The sequence below is a fragment of the Strigops habroptila genome, chromosome 2 (assembly GCF_004027225.2).
Source record: "Strigops habroptila isolate Jane chromosome 2, bStrHab1.2.pri, whole genome shotgun sequence".
In the NCBI taxonomy this organism is placed as follows: Eukaryota; Metazoa; Chordata; class Aves; order Psittaciformes; family Psittacidae; genus Strigops; species Strigops habroptila.
In genome coordinates this window covers 68061559-68081166 of record NC_044278.2, presented here as the reverse complement: position 1 = coordinate 68081166, position 19608 = coordinate 68061559, and the positions used below count along the sequence as shown (strand labels likewise).

Sequence of the window (19608 nt, the reverse complement as noted above, 5' to 3'; positions counted from 1 at the left end):
ACAGAGCACCCAAAGTTATGTAGTAAATTGAAAGTGTATCAAGGCAAACCTGCTAGAGGTATTGAACTGAAATAGCAAGAATTGTGATTATTATTTAAGCAGTTAATAGTGTTACAATAGGAACAAATTATGTCAGCCTATTTTGTGGTCTGAAAACTTTTGGGGCTTTTCAGTCAATACAAAATGTGTTTTGGCTGCTATCAAGTCTTGAAAACACTCTGTTTTCAGGAGACACCTAAAACTACGCAGTCTAGCATATTTTAAATGGCTACAGCTATATGGATCAAGAAGAACATATGACAGTCTTATTTCTGGATTTCTTTGTGAATGGTGAGGTATTTAACCTTGACATTTATGAGAGCTTCTTTCTTTCAGTATTCTGTGAAACTGGAAAAAGGAGATTACACTATTCGGTTACAAATTCGTCATGAACAGAACAGTGAGCTGGATCGCATCAAAGACCTTCCATTTATTGTTTCTCACAGGTTGTCTAGTACCTTGAGCTTAGATATTTATGAAAACCATAGCCTTGCTCTGTTAGGGAAGAAGAAATCCAACAGTTTGACATTACCACCAAAACACAGTCAGCCATTCTTTGTTACATCTCTGCCTGATGACAAGTAAGTTACTGAAGTCCTGTTTTTCTCATCTACATCTAACCAGCTGCCTCTGCACCTAACTAAAATGATACTTTGATTGTGTCTACCTGTTTAGGCTTGGTATTTCCTCTTGTGTTGTTCTTTCACTGTTCGAGTTCTTTATTGTAGTCCCCATGGAACATTAGTGAACCTGGTTTTAACGGTGAACTTTCTTTCTTTAAATAGAATACCTAAAGGAGCAGGACCAGGATGTTATCTTGCAGGAGCTCTTACACTGTCTAAAACAGAACTTGGAAAGAAAGCTGTGAGTATTCGAAATGTATGACAGCTTCTTTTTCTGAAATTTTGGAAGCAAGTAAATTGCATGCCAGGAAGTGCTTATTTCATAATTTTAGTGCATTAAAGCACTAGGTTTATTAATGTAACACATTTTGGAAGCAGTTGTTTCATCATAAGGTCAGAGTAACTTCTAAGTAAGTCTATTTCTATTTTTGTCTTGCAATTTCAAATTTAATTGCATTTTCTAGATTTTGAATTCTAATTCTTTCCCTCTGAATCCTTCCATTTCTAGAAGCAACTGCTTTTTTTATTGGTGTGGAGCCTTTAAAAATGATTTTGTGTAATTGCCTTTAGTATAATTTTTCTAATGAAAAAAAGTGCATATACAATTTTGTGCATGTTGGTTCTCTAGTAAAAAGCTTTACTCTTCCTTGCATGCATACAATTTTCAGCAAACAAATGTGCTTTCTTAACACCTACATGTTACTGTTAAAAAGTAGTAGGAATTTTGCCATCCTAAATGCATAAACTGATGTTCTTACCTGCTGCACATTGATGTTGTCAACCACTAATATGGCTGTATGCTCCACGAGAATGGTGTAAGATCTCTGTATGTGGTGCTTGAAAAAAGCTGTAGGATTGTTTTGCTCATTAATGCAGCATCCATGCAGCATCCTGTAGAAACTGCTTTCTAACTTGTATGAATCCGTAGTGCAACAGTGATTATAATAAGCAGATCACTTTTGTGTGTATCTGGTGCTAAAATATTTAGAAGATTCCTTTACCTATTTTAAAATAGATTGCAAAGCCGAGAGTGAATTTGAATCAGTCCTGGTGATTGTTAGTATTTAGAGATAGTCCATATATCACTAGATGTGGCTGAAGAACATGTATAAAACTAGAGTATGTTTTCATGAGAATAAGTTTCTGTGAGTGGGTGGGCACATAACCTTTAGATCTTGAGTAGTAAAGTTTAGTTCAGTCTGATTTGGTTGTATGTAGTACTTTTGGGGCAGGTTGCATGTAAACGTAGATTAGGTAATGTCTGTCAGGACAGCTTATGTATCATTGAGGAAAAACCCAGGAACTAAGAACTCTAAAATATTTAATTTTATATTTCTTTGTGATTCGTGCAAGGTTGCAAGTAAAATTCCATGAAATCCATGGTAAATTCATTACAGTAGTGTAGTATATTTTCCCTAACTTGAATTCTGCACTTCTTTGAACTATTGGTTGTAATTCTCATCTATCTTATTTTAAAACCAGACTAAGTGGTTATATACCATGATTTCTGGGATGGGGGAAGTAGGAGATAGGTAGGTATTTCCTGTCATTTCATGTGATGAAAATACTTAAGAGCTTACACAGACAGCAGCTCTAGCTGAATCATGTCATAGTGTAAGGTATTACTGTTAGGTCATATTTCACTGGAAAAAAAGGATGGTACCAAACAGCATCAAATACTTTATGCTATCTTTAGTGAACCTCAGTATGTACCAGGAGACAAAAAAGAAGGGCTAGGCAGCAAAGTTGTCTCTAAGCCAATAAGTGGATGCAATGTGAGGGGAAAATGTATATATACTTTCTGTATATTTATATGAAATAGAACAATGCCACTAAACAGTCAATTTCTGCACTTTTGAGGCTGAATTTCTGTAATTCTTAGTTTAAGCTAAGTGGTTAACAACACTTGCTTGTCTTACAGGAGTAACGGACTGTATAAACAATGATGCATTCGTTTATTAATTTAAAAAACATGAAAGAGCATGCTTAAGAGCATGTTTGATCATAGATATGACTCTCTAAAAGTTTAAAAATCTGTAGGTTGAAACTATAACCGTATTTGTACAGAGAAGGTGTCTCCATCCTGTGTGGTGTGTGCATGTTTTCTTACAGTATGTTATTCTAACTCCCAGGGGCAGTCTGCAGCAAAGCGACAAGGAAAATTTAAAAAGGTACTGAATGTTAGTTTTTGAAAAAGATATACTTAAGTCTTTTTGCATATGACTTACAGAATTTGTCTACCAGTATTGGTTTTTTTAATTTGTCTCCCTCATTACTTCCTTAGTCCTGAGTTATTTAGTTCAGCACCTTAAGTATGTCTACTGGTAGAATGACAAAACACTATTGTAATACAAAGCTGAGAGGCACATGAGCATCTGGATGCTTCTGCAATAAGTGCTGTAAAAATGCATGTGGTGATTAGTGGTCCTTAATTTTTGTTTTTATGAAACACTTGGGAATCTTCAGTGTGTAGTGTCAAGATTTTCTGTGGCAAGTGTTTCTGCCTCTTCTATTCTATCTGCAAATTGAGATCTGAATACAAACCTAACACTTTGATGTAGAATTGAATAGCTAACTGTATACCAACTCTACTGAATTGGGAGCTGGCTTCGTTACAGTCATAAAAACATACTGTAGCAAGCAGATTTTTCTTAGAGGGATGGACTTGATTGAAAAGTCTCTCAATTTGTGATTCTACTTAAACTGAATATAATTCATTATAGGCTAGCGTTTATACAGTGATGTAGCAGGTAGTAGAATTTACAGAAAGAATTTTGGAACATGTATTAAGGTGCTTCGGTTAGGGAGTGACTTTTAACATAGCAGTGTTTAATATTGTGCTTTCTTATATTTTTACTTTAGGTAGTACAATATTCTGCCAGCAGTCAGACTGAAACAGTCTTTATAAAAACCCCAAATAACTATTAGTAGGCTACCATTATAAGGCTACTGGGTTTTTTCTAGGTTTATTCTTAAGTTGTAAGGCTAATTACAACTTACGTTTTCAAGCTGGTGTGTTCTGGAGTGACAGGCAAATTAGTCAGCATTCTTGTTGGAAGGCATGACAAACATGAATAACAGTATATCAGTGTAATTGTTATTTTGTTAACAGTGAGCTGGTAACTGTGCCAGCTAGCTTAGTCTGATCTTAGTGCAATGACAGTGTGTGAATGTGATTAGGCTTTACAAGAAGGTTTTTAATATGCATTGCTGCAATTTTCATGTTGCATCTGAAAAGTGTGCAGATCACTTTTAGCAAGGTGATTTAAAATCCCATGTGAATGTGCAGCTTCCTGATGAGTAGGGTGTAAAATCTTCACTAAGTGAATCTCTAACAAGAGAGTTAAGCTCTAATCGTGATTTAATTTATGTAACAAAACCTATTAAACAGATCCAAGATGTTGCATGTTCTATTTTTTTGTTTTGTTTTGCTTTTAGAACAGAGATTTGTGTTCAGATCTGAGCAGTATACCCACCCAAGTCAAAATAAAAACTGTTCTTGATACTTCCACCCATTACTCATGAGTCATCAGCATACTAGCAGCAAATAAATAAAACAGTGTATTTCAGAGCACTGATCTGCAAAAGCTCCATTAATGGATATGTTTTTCTGGGAATGCAACTCTGTGGGCTTCCTAGTTTACAAGTTTTGAATATTTACCCTGCCCTGTCATGAGTTTACATGCAGTTAAGATGTTTTCCAGCATAGAAAGAGAGAACTTGTTGGCTTGCACCTATGTGCATGACACTACCAGAAATCCAGGGTGGGTATTTCTGGCTGTTTGAAAGCACTGTTATTTTCACAGAATACCTGAGTTTGGAAGGGACTTCTGAAGTTTATCTGGCCTGACCCACTTGCACAAGCAGGGCCTCCTAGAGCTAGTTTCCCAGAACCATGTCCAGAAAGCTTTTGAACTTCTCCAGGAGTGGAGACTCCATGATCTCTGGGCAACCTGTACTCAGTATTCAGTTATCCCTACTGTGAAAAAGTATTTCTTGATGTCCAGGGGGAACCTCTTGTGTTTCTGTTAGTGGTCATTGCCTCTTGTCCTGTCACTAGGCACTGCTGAAAAGAATCTGGATTTTTCTTTACACCTTCCTTACAGATATTTACACAGCTACAGGAGATCAATCCCCAAGTTCCCCTACCCTACCACCCCCCCAAATGCTTTCTCTAGGCTGAACAGTCCCAGCCTTCTCATGCTTTCCTTATGAGAGAGATGCTCCAGTCCATCACCTTTGTGGATCTTCACTGGACTCTCTCCAGTACATCCATATATCTCTTGTATTGGGGAGCCCAGAACTGTACACAGTACTCCAGGTATGGCCTCCCCAGTGTAGAGCAGAGGAGAAAGATTGCCTCCCTCTACTTGCTGGTAGTATGTCTAATGCAGCCCAGGATACCGTTAGCCTTCTTTGCATCAAGGGCACATTGCTGGCTTACATACAAGCTGATGTCCACCAGGACGTGCAGGTCCTTTCCTGTCAAGCTGCTTTCCAGCTGGGTGGCCCACAGCATGTACTGGTGCATGGGTGTATTCATCTCCAGGTGCAAGACTTTGCAACTTTCCTTGTTGAACTTGTTGAGGCTCCTGACAGCCCATTTCTCCAGCCTGTCAAGGTCCCTCTACATGGTAGCATGACGCTCTGCTGTATCAGCCACTTCTCCCAGTTTAGTGTCATCTGCAAACTTGCAGAGGGTGGACTCTGCCTCATCATCCCTTTATGGTCATTAATGAAGATGTTGAACAGGATTCAATCCATTATTGACCCTTGGGGTACATACAGGTTACTGGCCTCCAGCTGTGCTGCTGATCACCACCCTCTGGGCCTGGCAGTTCAGCAGGTGTCAATCCACTTGATTGCTCATCCAGCCCATAGTTCAACAGCTTCTGTAGTTTACATGAAAGTAGTTTGAGGTTATGCCAGGAAATAGCAGCCTAATTTTCCAAAGATAGTTAATTCTTTTATAACTGGAGAAAAGTGTCAATGGGTTCTTTCCACAGAATAAGCAGGTGTCTTTGTTTTACTAGACACATACAGGAGATTTGTATGCCTAATCCATAATTTTCTGCTCAAAGAGCTATTCTGGAGAACTTAATTTTATCTAAAAACCCCAAACCAAACCCAAAATAACCCTTGGACGTGGGTTTTTACTTAATGCCATCCAATCTCTCATACATATCATATGATCAGTGTTCGGAAGTTCAGAATTCAGTGATGTTTTTCCCTTGAACTGATCCCCACTGAAGTAGAGAGTGCCCTCTAGTGTACCCTTAGAAGTGCCCTTGGTCTCCAATGGGGAGGTATGTGTTAAGCGACCATGTGAAAAACAAATTGGTTCTACATACCTTTCTTCTTTGACAACTTCTGTAACACAGTTACAATCTGATTATTTTTTCCCCATTGTTTTCAAGTTTTGTCCTGAACATACTTAGAGTGAAAACAGGTCATTGACTTCTTCCCATCTGTAAGAAGATGTTTTTTTGGGTTTTTGTTTTCTGGTTTTTGTTCTTGTTGTTTTAATAATGCAGCTTTTGAGGAGCAATATGTAGCAACTGGCTAAAGGGTAAAAAATTTCTACGTCTCCCTACTCTGCCATCCTTTCCTCCAGTTTCAAGCAAGAAATGCATTGATGAATACTATTGGAAGACTAATAAATACCACTGTGAAGGCAAGTGGAAAGGATGACTTCCTTTGAGCATTAAGACACTATCCCTGTTTAATGAGGAGGCCTTCAAAAATAGAATGAAGCACATGTCTGATTTAATTTTGTTTAAGCCTAGCTGTTGACTTCAAGAAACTTCATTCTTTTTCAAATGAATAAGAGTATTGCTGTAAAAATAAGCAATCCTGCACGAATTGTATGCATCTTAAAATTGATGCAAATTCAGTATGTGCACATTCAACTTGTGTGTATGTGAAGATGTGCATGGTATTTATTAAATGGAAGATGAGACCTGGGATGTGGTCCTTCAAGGAGCTTTTTCCTGTTGTTACTTTTGCTGTGAATGCTTAAAGGTACAAGTGACAGTAGTTCATAGGTCTTTTCCATATAAAGCAACAGATGTTGAATCATCAGACAGAAATCTAAATGTTTAAACAAAAGTAAGTTACCTGTTAACTAAGCTCTTCCAAGAGGTGATTGTTTTGAGGGCATTGTGCTTGTTTACGTTATACAGTTTATAGTTCTGTTAAAAGTAAACTCACTGAGGCTTATCAAGCTGTGCACAGAGTACACTGACCAAAGTGCATATCCTGTGTGCTTCTAAAGTCTTTAATATTGGGGGGAGGGGGGTGTTGGGGGGTTTTTTGGGTTGTTTTGGGGTTTTTTTAGAGAATAGTCAAAGGGAATCTTTCTCATTAACTTCAAAGTTTCCTAAAAGTAGTGTTTTCAACAGATAATATGCTTGCTCGCTGCCTTTCTCTGGCTATAGCCCTCTATCTTTTTATAGGTATATATAAAATTAAATCCTGTTCACCAGCAATTCTGTTGCTGTGGAACAGTTATAGTGAAATTTGAATAAGAAAACAGATTAAAGCTGTGAATTGTGAAGAATTGCCTGCCTTCTCCTTTATCTCTAATGATGAATGTTTCTGTAATGGCAATGACAGTGTCATTCTGGGATCTTCTGGTATATAGGGGGTTGCCAAGTTCTATAAATGATGCTAGTGTTTACAAACAGAATAGAGAAAAGAAAGAAGGTGTCAGTCCATCTTACAGTCTTGTGATAATTTAGTTAAATGTGATAAGCACCTAAACCTTATTTATCCCATGAAATAAGTTTGATGTCTGTAGAGTGCACCTCTTTTTCTATAAGCTCTTTTTCAAAAGGAGGGTGCCTGTATCTGAAGCGCATTGTTTTCCTGTCAATGATCATAGCTTGTAATGCTTGCAGAATCTCATGAGACCAAAAGCACCTAGCTGAGAGAATGGGGAGATGACATTTTACTGTTGATGGTTTAGTTAGATAGAATTAGTCTCTTAAATGAAAGTGTTCATCAACATAAAAGTGGGATTTTATTAATCTGGTTACACTTGGCTTGAAACTTAACCCAGAGTAGTAGCCTTGTCATACAGAGAAGGCTTGAGAATGCAGAGGCCGTTCAGGTGCATAACTCCAAACATGTTGCCAAGTAAGATCAAAGAGGACTTTCAAGAATGAAATCCTGAAGTATTAGAAGAATATTTCTAGGAAAGCAGGTTTCTCTCTTAGGAAAGTATTAATCTCAATAGAGGACAAAAACCACTGCAAACTACTGATTCAAATTTTTGTGCTGAACTAACTTCTTAGGCATCTTAAAATGCTTAGCTTGCTTTAATGAACTACATTGTTGCTTTCTAGCATTCTGATTACCTTATCCAGCTCCATACCTGACTTCTGTATGCTCCACTACATGTGCTTGTTTCCAGAACCGTTTTTGTCATGCTCTGGCCTAGCTCTTGCTGAAGTCTTAGTTAGGTGTACTGCCTGGTCATCCACTTCATACTTTAAATGCACACAGAATCATAGAATCGTATGTATGGGATAGTTCTTGTGAAAGCTACACTTTGACGTAGATTAGTGATCTAAACTGGGTTTAAAAAAAAGTATGTAAACATTGATTTAGTGGTTCATCTGCAATTGCATATTAAGTAGCTGGAAAAATTGTTTAAGGGAATGTTGATGTCACTTTCTGTTACTAGTACTCAGTTACCCATAGTAAGCTGTTGGTCTGCTGAACTCCAAGTTCAAATAAAATTGTTCTGCATCAATGTTCTGGAATAGTTTCAGAAGCGTAGTATTGAAGTCCATTATTTCAAGGCTATACACAGCAGATTCTAACAGTCACTTTTTACTCACTGTTTAAGTAACCTGAAATAACTCCATCTTGTGCACAAGATTTCATTTCATTACACAACACTGACCTGGTTTATGAGAAACATTGCCACAAATATATTTTTGAATAATTGGCATAAATAATTAAATTGCCGTGGCAATTGGGCATGCAGCACAGTATTGTGCACAGTGTTGCAACAGAGTAATGGTATGTAGAGGATTTAAACTGAAGTGATCTGCTCTGTGAAATACCTTGTTTGTAAAATAATGGGACATCTGTCCTCACTTGCTCTTTTAAAAATTTCAACATTAAAACCAAACCCAACAAAACAGCCTCCCCCAGCAATTGCAATGTTTTAGAAGCAATGACTGAAATCTAATGCTGGCTTATTTGCCAATTTATATGTAAACCATCTTGGGAAATGGATTGAAGGGCATGATCTAAGATCAGTTAGGATTTTCCTTTTAAATGGCAGTAGCTGGTTTTCTCATGGTAATCCCTGACTAGGGTAGCATGAACTCAAACTACTTCTGTGCTAGCATATAGAGTTTTAAAAAAGTCTTGCTATTCTGTCTACTTAGTTTGAGCACAGACACAAGTAAAATTAGAAAGTCTGTACCAGCAAACTGGAAAACAGTTGACTGTGGATGCTTCAGCTATTTCAGTAGGCACATGGAAAAAATACTGTCTCAGTAGATACCTAAGCATGGCATGACTCACGCTTTGTTTATCCTATTGTGGTATTATTTTTTAGAATTCATTCATCTTTATTAATTTGCATATTGCCAGATTTGTAGGATAGGATCTCTAACTGATTTTTTTTTTTTTTCCCTGTGCCTTTTAACCAAGTTATTTGCTTTTTTATAAACAAACAAAACCCCCATCCTTCTGATTCTCTAATATTATGTAAAATCATATGAACACAACAATGTCAAACGTGCTTAATTTTCAGCTTTCTTGTCTCTACACTCAGTGTGCTATTTTAATATTTACATCCCTGCATGCTTAAAATAAAAACTTTAAGCAGTTCCTGAATTCTTAATGACTAATATCTTTTCAGAATCCTTACTCAGTGTATGCATTGCTCAGAGTAGTTGCTTGCTATGATTTAACTTTTATATAGCATCAGGAAAAAAAAGTGTACTGTATCCCTCTCAGTATATGTCTCTTTTGCTACCTACAGGATGTCCTTACTGTTCACTATCATCTGATACCATCACCATCAAAAAGTAAAAATGGCAGCAAAGACAAAGAAAGAGAACAGGAAAAAGAAAAAGATGTAAAAGAAGAATTTGCTGAAGCTTTAAGAGATCTAAAAATACAGTGGATGACCAAGTATGTCTGCTGTCATGACTACATAAGCATGAAGCAGCTGTACACAAAAATATCCACAATCTGTGTTTTCATGCTATGTCCTCCTCTCTTCTAGACTGGATACCACTGACATGTATAATGAGTTGAAAGAAGCATTTCCTAATCATCTTCCGTTGTACGTTGCAAGACTTCATCAGCTGGATTCTGAAAAGGTCATTTAATACATTTTAAACTTGTTTGTCTCAATACGTCTGTGTAGCCTAAACAAATGAATCTATCTTCATACATGTTTGGTCTTGAAGTGACTGCCAAAGCTGTAGTCAGTACTATAAGGCAGAAATTCCTAATTAGTTTGACAGCTGCCTCCCTAACTGTGGGATTTACTTAATCCCACAGCAAAATGAAACAGAGTATGCCTACCTATAATGTGTTTGCTTGTCATTTACTCCTTGTTAAATTAGGCTCATTGTAAGTTTCCTTACTGGTTTCATCTGTAAGAATATTATTCTAAATGGTGGTTACCGAGACAATCACATATCCCATTCTACTCCTCTACTGGTTTGGTAATTTCTTCTAGCAGAATTGCTCAGTCACCTGAGGACAGTAACCCCTTGAAATGACACAGTTAAATCCACCATCTGTCACTGTCCTCAAAAATTAGAACCATGATTTCATAGTGCTAAACACTTTTTTTTTATTCTTCCTCTAGGAACGAATGAAAAGACTTGATGAAATTGTTGAAGCTGCAAATACTGTAATCTCTCATATTGATCAGACAGCATTAGCAGTTTATTTTGCCATGAAGACCGATCCCAGGCCTGATGCAACTACTATAAAAAAGTACCTACCCAGTAAATAATTTTCTTGCATCCTATTTCTGTAATCTATGTATTTTGTCTCTGCTTATAAGAAATGGAATGACTATAACCTTGTTGAATAACTTGTGCTATTTTTAGGGGTTCACGTAATTTCAAATTTGACTGCAAAATTATTTTGTTCTTTTATCTCTCTAGAATGCAGGAGCACCGAAACCTGCACATTTTTAATTAGAAATAATAAATAAACAAGGGTGCTTTCAGGATTTAAATGTGTTAGGAAAATGCAGTTTTGTATTAAGCTCAAGCTTGATACAAGTTTAAGCTATTTTGTATCAAGCTTAAATTCAGATCAGAGGGACCACTAGAACATCAGTCTAGAGGTATGTGTTATGAGTGCTACCTGCCTTTTATAATACCTTGCAACCTTTTGGATCTGTATTTGAAGACAAAATTGACATCAGTCTAAGAAGTGACATATTTCATTTGTGAAAAGTGTGACAGCTATACTTGTGCTTCAAAGTATTTTTGAGGCCCGTTGTTTAGGTTTAGATTGTTCCTGTGAATTACCAGCGTATATACTTAGGAAGACAGTATTTTGAAGGTCACCTCAGTCTGGAGAATAACCAGTGGATTCTGAGCGTGTGGCATGCTGCTGTTTAGTCACGAATCGAGCAGCAGATTTGAAGATTAGGCCCTTAAAATGGGAGATGCATACTTGATGATTACTTTAGATTTCAGTTCTAAAACTAGGCTGGCTGTTCTAGCTACCCTGAATATTCATATATAATTCTAGAATTGCTGATAGAAAAGGAAAGCTCAGATATAGTAAACTTCATTCTAATACCGTTTCTTGGTAAGTTGACCCATTAGGTCATGTGGTTGAATCTAACATCTGAAACTGAACACCAAATACAGTGGTGCTTTAGATAGGTGCAATTCCTTTGAAATCAACAGGCTTGTATCTGCTTATGTTAGTGGTGGATTTGACTCTCTCTGTTTATCATGCCAGAAACTATAAAGTTGTATTTCTAGATGCTGGCTCATTCAGTTTTAGAATATTGAGCTTTAGAGCTTTAGAATGATTGAGCTTGTTTAATGCATAAGTGTCTCTAATTTTTTTACAATTAGTTTATTTAAGTAGCTGTGCTTTAAAATATCTTTTTTCTGCTGATTTTCGTTTTATGTGTACTGACTGCTGTAAACATTTTAGCTTAAGCTCAGTACAGCACTGATTCTGTTCTTAATGAGGTATCTGCAAAAAGACCTAATATTTTACATACTGTTTTCTTCTAGTGAAATGGAAAAACAGAAGACTACTTTAGTGGATGCGCTTTGTCGAAAAGGAAGTGCGCTGGCTGACCAGCTTCTTCATCTGCAGGCCCAAGAAGGAGCTGCTTCCAGTGATGCAGAAGGCAAAGATGAGGATCATGAGAGCTGCTCAGAAGCTTTGACAGAGACATTCTGGGAAACAACAAAGTGGACTGATCTTTTTGACAGCAAGGTAAGAGAGCAAAGCAGAATTTTTGGATTTTGCATGTTGGGTTTTTAGATGGTTTCTCCTGGAATTATGCACCGCCTCTGTGTGCACAGCTTCATACATTCCTCCCTTGTACTTTTTCATGCTGTTCCGTATATTGTGCTTCCTTAATGGCCTTTTTCCACAGAGGTTTTCCCAAGCCTGTCAAATCCATGGTAAGCCCATCTCCATGCATGTGAACATAGAGGTTAAGGGAAGGGTGTAGAAAAGTACCAGACTTCCATGAAAATGCTGCTTGCTTTATTGAATTGCTTTTTTCTGTACCTTTCAGGGAATATTTTTGATTAAACTCTACGCTGTTCTAGCTATACACACACAGAAGTGTGCAGCATCCCTACTCTGTTCAGTCCTGCATTCTGTAACCTCTTCTACACCATGGACAAGAGAAGTTTTATGTTTTGCTGTCAGTAATGTTTGTAGAGGTAAAGGAGAAACCCTTGGAAATAATTACACTTACATATTTATTAGCACAGACTTCCCTGTCATTTCAAGGTTCCCAATCCTGAGATTTAAGTTTTTGTCTGTTTCATTCAAGACAGCTATTCCAGAAGAGTAAAACAATCCATTGTGGGTGATTAGTTATGTAGCTTTTAATTTACAGAGTTTATTACTTTTTACATTTAACTGTTGAGTTGTTGAGTATTAATTAGTTGCTGTACTCAACTCTTACATACGGCTCTGTTTTAGATGAAGGTGAAGTGACCAATATCTTTGTTTATAATTCAGTTAAATTGCCAAAGCACTTCATATAGTTACAAACAAAAAACTTTGAAATTAAAAAAACCTGCTTCATTTCCTTGGCAGTAAATAATCTTCCCAGTAAGAACTTGTGCTTTAGCTGGAGGCTTGAACAAAAAAGTTGATGGTGCTTACTCTCACTTCTTTTAATGTATATTTTCTTGTACACCTACATCTTCTCAGCATATCTCTTCTAATCTTTACCTGATTATAATATCCTGTGGTAGCAGATTTTGTGCTTTAATCATGTTGTCGGGCACATGATTTTCTTCCTGTCTATATTTGTAAATACAGTACTGAGTTCCAGTATAGTGACCTGGTTTGCTACTTTTGATTTTTAAAGCTGACAGGGGTAATTTCAGTGGAAAAACAGCCAACAGAGACATCTTGTTGGGAGTTTATCAGTCTGTTATATGTTGGTTCTCTTCCAAGACTGATATTGGTTCCTGGCACTCATGAGCTGTGGGCTCTGGGCCTCGAATGAGTAACTCTGATTTGAATTGCACAGGTTAGGGTTTGAACCTGTCTCTTTGGCTGCCTTAACCGTGGATTTGTCTAAGTGCATATTCAGTTTTTTCTCTGACAATTAATGTCTCCATATAATTGAATTGGTACTGAAAGGCCAACAAAACTTTTTAAATCTTTATAGCATTTCACATGGAAATAACTTCCATCCTGCTTACGTAGTCTGCTTTTCCCTCTTGGTTTTACGAGTCAAATTGACATGACTGTCATGAGCCCTACACAGTTACTTTCTCTCTCCCCTGCAGCAGGAGGGAGAACTGGAAACATAAAACTGTCTTTATCTCAACCCATGAGTTGTCTCAGTTTAATAGGTAAAGCAAAACCTGCATGCACAAGCAAAGCAAAAGCAGGGAATTCATTCGCTACTTCCCATCGACAGGCAAAAGTTCAGCTATCTCCAGGACAGCAGGACTCCATCACACGTAACAGTTCCTCGGGAAGTAGCTCAGCCTTAACTCTGAATATCCCCCCTTCCTCCTTCCACATTTCTTTTATTGCTGGGCATGATGTCTTATGGTATGGGATATCCCTTTGGTCCTGGCTGCATCCCCTCCCAACAACTTGTGCAACCCTAACCTGCTCATTAGTGGGGTGAGGAGCAGAAAAGGCCTTGACTCTGTGCAAGTGCTGCTCAGCAATAGCTAAAATATCCCTGTTATCAACACTGTTTTCAGCACAAATCCAAAACGTAGCCCTGTACCAGCTACAATAAAGAAAAATTACTCTATCCCAACCAAAACCAGCACAAATGTCTTGCTGACTTTAACGTGAGCTTCATTTCCTTCCAGATTACCAACACCAAGACCTCCATCTGCCACAGATCTGTTCTTGGTGCCTATTTAGTTATGCGAGGCCATCAGATCAAAAGGGAATGCTGCTAAGCTTTCTGCTGTTGTTAGCAGTGCAGGCCACATGTGACCACACAGGAACAAGGCTTTGCTATGAGTTTTAGGCACTTCACCTCTCCCATGATACTGTTCAGTAATTCTAGTCCCATTTAGATAGTCTAATACCTATCTAAAAAAAAAAAGTTTGCAGGGAAAGAAATACATACTGCCACTTAAAGCTTTCATGTGGTTATTGGAACTGAGACTTTAATTGTTCACTTTTACACTTTGAGGTTTTCTTGAAAGGGATGAGGAGTGAGAATCATGTGGCTTGGGCCTTGATGGGTTTGCGAATTTTGCTTTGAAAGGAGATAGTAGAGCACTGTAATGATTTTTCGCTGATAACACGTTTGGAGAAAAGGGCTAGGGCAAAGGGAGTTATTTTCAAGTGGGGAAAAAACCTGTTTTGTTTTTCCTTTATTGCTTCATAGAAGTTTCATGCTTGCTGCTGTTCATGTTCTTTCACTTCCTTTACTAACAGATGTCATGTCCACCTAGTAGTTTTCTTAGGAGCTGGCTGTAGTTAGCAATTACACTATTCAGACGAGATGTTTCAGTTGTTAGCCCTATGGTTTCCAGCCAATGACAGAATTTTCTTTGGTCATTCAAAATCATAAACGCACAGTGAAGATCCACTTATGCTTTATTTAGCTTTTTTAAGGGTCACTATTAATGACTAAGACTACATAATTATGATATGGCCTGGCACAAAAAAGTATAAGAAAAAAGTGCAGTTATATTCCTACTGGTTTTGTTGTGAATGTGAGAATAGCTGTACACATGTGTCATGAACTGTAAGTTTTCTTTAAACATTAACTCAATACTTTACAGTTCCTTCATTCCACTCACCTCTGCCAAACTGCACCTTACATTCAAGTTGTCTCATCAGTATTCATTCATTTTTATTTATAATGGCTGGCAAGTTTTGTAAGTGGGATTGCATTTAAAGCTCTCAGCTCCTGTTTGATTAAAAATGTCTTCTGCCCTAGAGATGGGCCAGTGGAATGTTCTAAATATCTGCAGTGGCCTTTGGTCTTCTTCTTTTGCAGCTTCTTCTGTCTTTTTGGAAGAAACAGTTGTATAAACCTTCACCTTGGTGCTACATGCAATATGCTGTTGTATTTCTGGAGTATTTTGCTATTTTAAAAACAAATTGAATAGCTTAATGCAAATAATTTTATTTTACAGACTGTTAGAGGAAGATTTGGAGTTCCCCCATTTAAGGGAAACCAGACTATTCACGTAGCTTGGGGAGTTTAATGAACAATGTAATGTTTAAGGCTTCAAAGCAGAGTCTAAGAAATGAATATTTTTTCTAGGGTAAGGGCAAAAGTTCCTCAGTCCAGCTGACTTGTTTGTGCTTGGCAAAATTCATCTTGCTAGAAAATAAGAAATTATGGCTTTAAAGGCCTTTCTGTGATGCTACTCTGGACTTACTTAGGCTGGACTGATAAAATCAAGTGTTGTGATTTGGCTTTATCACCTAACCTTGCATGACTCATTTGCCTTTTGGGGAATAGAAGAGGTTTGGAAGGAGGAAGGGTAGAGTGGAGTACTGTTATAGGATCTGGGATAGACCTCATGTGAATGTCCTTCAAATGAGTCCTCAAGAGGCAACCAACTTATTCTAAAGCAGTAAGTTGAAAATGTGGAGCTCTTCCTGTATGTGAACATGGTTTTGTGGCACTGGCACTTAACAGATGGAGCAACTGGGTGAGAAAGGATGGAAATAAGACACTTGAATACTGCACTGATCATTCAAGTATAGATGGCTTTCGATAAAAACATTGCTTGAAGTGTTTTTATTTCTGAGCTTCCTGTAAGTCTCAGGTCATCCAGATGTCAGTAATTAAAAGTGAAGTAAATTTTTGAAAACAGAGACCATGTTTTCTTCTATGTTGTTTTTAAAGACGAATCAGAAACATCACCACTTTTCTGTGTGTTTCTGCCCACCCTCTAGTAAACCAAGTACTATCACTTGTTTCACCTCTCTTCTGCAGATGTAGCACCTATGTTGCCACAAGGCATTTGTTAGTTCTTTTGAATTGCCCGTTTTCCACTGAAATATCATGCTTGTCCCTGTATTGTAGCAAGCATGTAGGAAAGCTGGTGCTGACTTTTGATAGTAAGTGCATTTGTTCCCACTTCCAGCTATTCTAGTTAAAATAAATCTTCAGAGACAAGTGATCTAAGCGAAACATGAAGGAAAATATTTATGTCCCCTGCATACACAAAAGTATTTCAAATAAACTCCAGTTAAGACAGCCTTATGCAGCAAGTATTTGTTTGATTATGCTAACACATTTGTGATAGTGCTTTAGGAGTTTTGGTAATGGAATATAAGACGTGCAATTTTTCTTATACCTAGAACATGGCTTTAAAATTTGTAGGCCCAAATCCCCAGGCTGAAACAGAACTGCTACAGGAGAGTAGTAGGATATTGCCTGTTTATTACTGGGAATGACTCATCTGTAGAATTTAATGCCCCTCAACCTTTAAATTAGCTGAAAAGCAAAAAGTCACATCTAAAAATAAGTTTAAAAACAAATGAAAGGCCTGAACCTTTCTATCTTGTCTTTTAAACATCTTTAGCCTGGATTGTTTTTCATATTGCTGTCTGCACTGTCAGATGCAGCTGTCTCTTCCAGCTGATCATATTCGGTCACTGCCAGAATCTTGTTGCTGGATACTTGATTCCCTTAACTCCCCTCCCTTTCTTGAAAATATTATGAAAATATCAATTTCATATAAAAAATGTCAATTTTTTATATGAATATTGCTTTTATTTGTAGTAATCCAGTTAATAGAGCAGAGAGAAGTCAACAACTGTAGCTAAGAAACCTTAGTTTATTACCATAGATGTATTAAACCTGAAAAAAAATAATTTTCTGTTACTAGTATTTTAATTATTTGTAAATGTAGATATATTTTGATCAACTGTTGAAATAATAAAGTAACTGATTATACAAGTCTTGTTTTCCCCTCAATAACAGGACTCCTCCAGGTAACAGGACTGGGATACTAGAAAAGTTTGATTAGGTAGTTTAGCGTTGCTGGATTCAAAAAGTGTTCTTTATTTAAAAAGTGTTTTCAGGCTTTTGAATACTTTAGCCCTGCAAATGGCAAATGTCTGAGGAGAGATGGTTTCAGCATTTTACTGTCCTAAATATGCATCTTTCTATAGCCAATGGTGAGTTAAGCAGCTACGTAGGAGCTGGACATCCAATCACTTCCATGGATCTGGCTCTTCACACACTTAGCATTGCAGGCCATTAGCTTGGGGAATAAAATGCCTATCAGTGATTCCTGCCACCCCATCAGTATCCTCGAAGTATGTATTGCCTTTTCTCACGACCCTTTGTTTATCGCTCTTTGGCCAATTTCTGGGCCATATCACCTGTCCTGTAAAAGCTAGTCTTACTTATATTTATTGAAATTATGAAATAATACCAGATACTTAGAAGTCATTCCCATTGTTTCATCTAGCAACTGCTTTTAGATACTACGGACTGTTTTACTTGCTGTTATTATACATTCAAATAGCAGCTGTTTTCTTTGTTACATCTTAATAGCCCTCCAGTTGACATTTTGTTTATGTGTATCAAGGAATCATAATCTTCACTTCTGTGATCTTTTAAAGCTTGCAATATTTTAATTTAAGGCTTAATTTGACCAATATGTGTATAAGATATAAAGTATTATTTCTTACCTAACATTTTTTGTTTGTAAACCTATTCTGATATTAAGCATCTCATGCATTATTTTTAACTTCTGAAGTGCTGATGAACTTTTAGTAGTTTTACTTAACTTGTATGCAGTGGATTGGGTTTTTTTTTTTCCAAGCACTAAGACAGAAATTACTGTCTTTTATCAAGAGCTCTTGGAGCACTGTTTTCAACCTTTTGGTCCAGCAGAGAACTTTTCTCTCATTTAGAAATACCCAAACTTTTATTTGGCCAGAGCAAGGGTGTTTCGTAAAATGCTTTGTTTTCTTGCCACAAAAACTCTAGGAAGCCCTGTTACGAAAGAAATGCTGTCAAGTGGCTTTCCTCCTGCCTTTATCACTGATGTTCAATAACCATTCAAAACTTACAGGGTCAGGTAAGAGCTTTCTTAATAGAGCAGTGACATTATTTCTGGATAGCCTCCGATATGTTATATTTGCTGAGAGCTCAAACGCATTTTTCATTTTACTTTTTTTTATTTGTTATGTTTTTGTTTTGTGGTTCTATCATCTTTTACAGAAGGGAATTATTATTTTCTTTATAAGCTTAGTTTAACAAACTAAAGCTGCTTATGAATCCACTGAGCAGTTGTTCAAAAGTGTTTGCTAATGTGTTTTGCTTTAAGAAAATATCCAAAATAATTGGATGGAGAACACAGCATGCAAAGTATTTTTCCAATAGCAATATTTGGAAAATCTCTATGTGAATGGTGCTGTATGCTCATTGTTGCATATATGTGTGTTTTAAGCTATGACACCTTAAGTGTGAACACCTCAAACACAACAAAAAAGTACTTGAAGACATAAGAAGAATGAGCAACTCAAAGTGCTTGACATATACTTTAGAGCTTCAGAATTACACCTTTACTTGCTTGATAATTAAGGTTGTTATTTTTTTATTTTTTTTTTATTTTTTTATTTTTTAGCTCAGTCTTTTAAGTATTGATCCTGCAAAGCCCTGTGCATGTGATTAACATTCAATGGCAGTGTTCAGGCAGATAAAATTAGCAGGTTCTTCAATCCTTGCAGGATTCAGATCTCAGATTCCTTAATGTTTTAGATTCTTATGATTTTTTTTTATTTTGCTTTAGTACAAAATGTTTATTTCTGAACATCCTTGAAGTGTGTTTGTTAGCTTTTCTTAAAGGGGTATTTTAAGTGGGCATTGGGAAAATGTAACTTTTGTTTGAGGTGTCAGAGGAAAGGAAAAATATAATGAGTGAGGGGAAATGAGTAGCAAACTAATATGAGATTTCATAAACTTTGCCAACAACGCCAAAAACACCAACACCACCATATTAACCAACTTTGCTGGTATGTCACTCTTCAGTAAAAAAATAAAAAAAACGTACTTACTATGAGTGTTTGTCCTGGTTTCGGACAGTGGAACATGACAGTGTTCCAAAGTGAATATGTGAAGCCATGTCTTGATTGCACTAATTCTTAGTGCTGTAACTGGTGAAGTGGTATGAACTATCTTGCAATACCCTGAACACTGTCAGTGTTTGGGTATTAAGAACCTGATTTATTTTACAGTAAGTCTTAAATAGACACATTTATTTGCACATGTTAATTATAGCAT

The 19608-nt window shown here is 36.9% G+C and overlaps 1 protein-coding gene across 6 annotated transcripts in view; it reads left to right on the top strand.

Moving 5' to 3' along the window:
• TPP2 (tripeptidyl peptidase 2) overlaps positions 1-19608 on the top strand; it is a 51853-nt gene that overhangs the window by 30402 nt on the left and 1843 nt on the right. For 4 of the 6 annotated variants that reach the window (XM_030473511.1, XM_030473527.1, XM_030473536.1 and 1 more), the window contains 7 exons: positions 376-620; positions 825-903; positions 2795-2833; positions 9667-9818; positions 9913-10009; positions 10507-10637; positions 11909-12116. In XM_030473511.1, the coding sequence (XP_030329371.1) occupies positions 376-620; positions 825-903; positions 2795-2833; positions 9667-9818; positions 9913-10009; positions 10507-10637; positions 11909-12116 (951 nt within the window). Of the gene's footprint in view, positions 1-375; positions 621-824; positions 904-2794; positions 2834-9666; positions 9819-9912; positions 10010-10506; positions 10638-11908; positions 12117-18312; positions 18404-19608 lie in introns of all 6 variants that reach the window. The other 2 variants (XR_003989660.1, XM_030473519.1) reach the window with 2 other exon arrangements.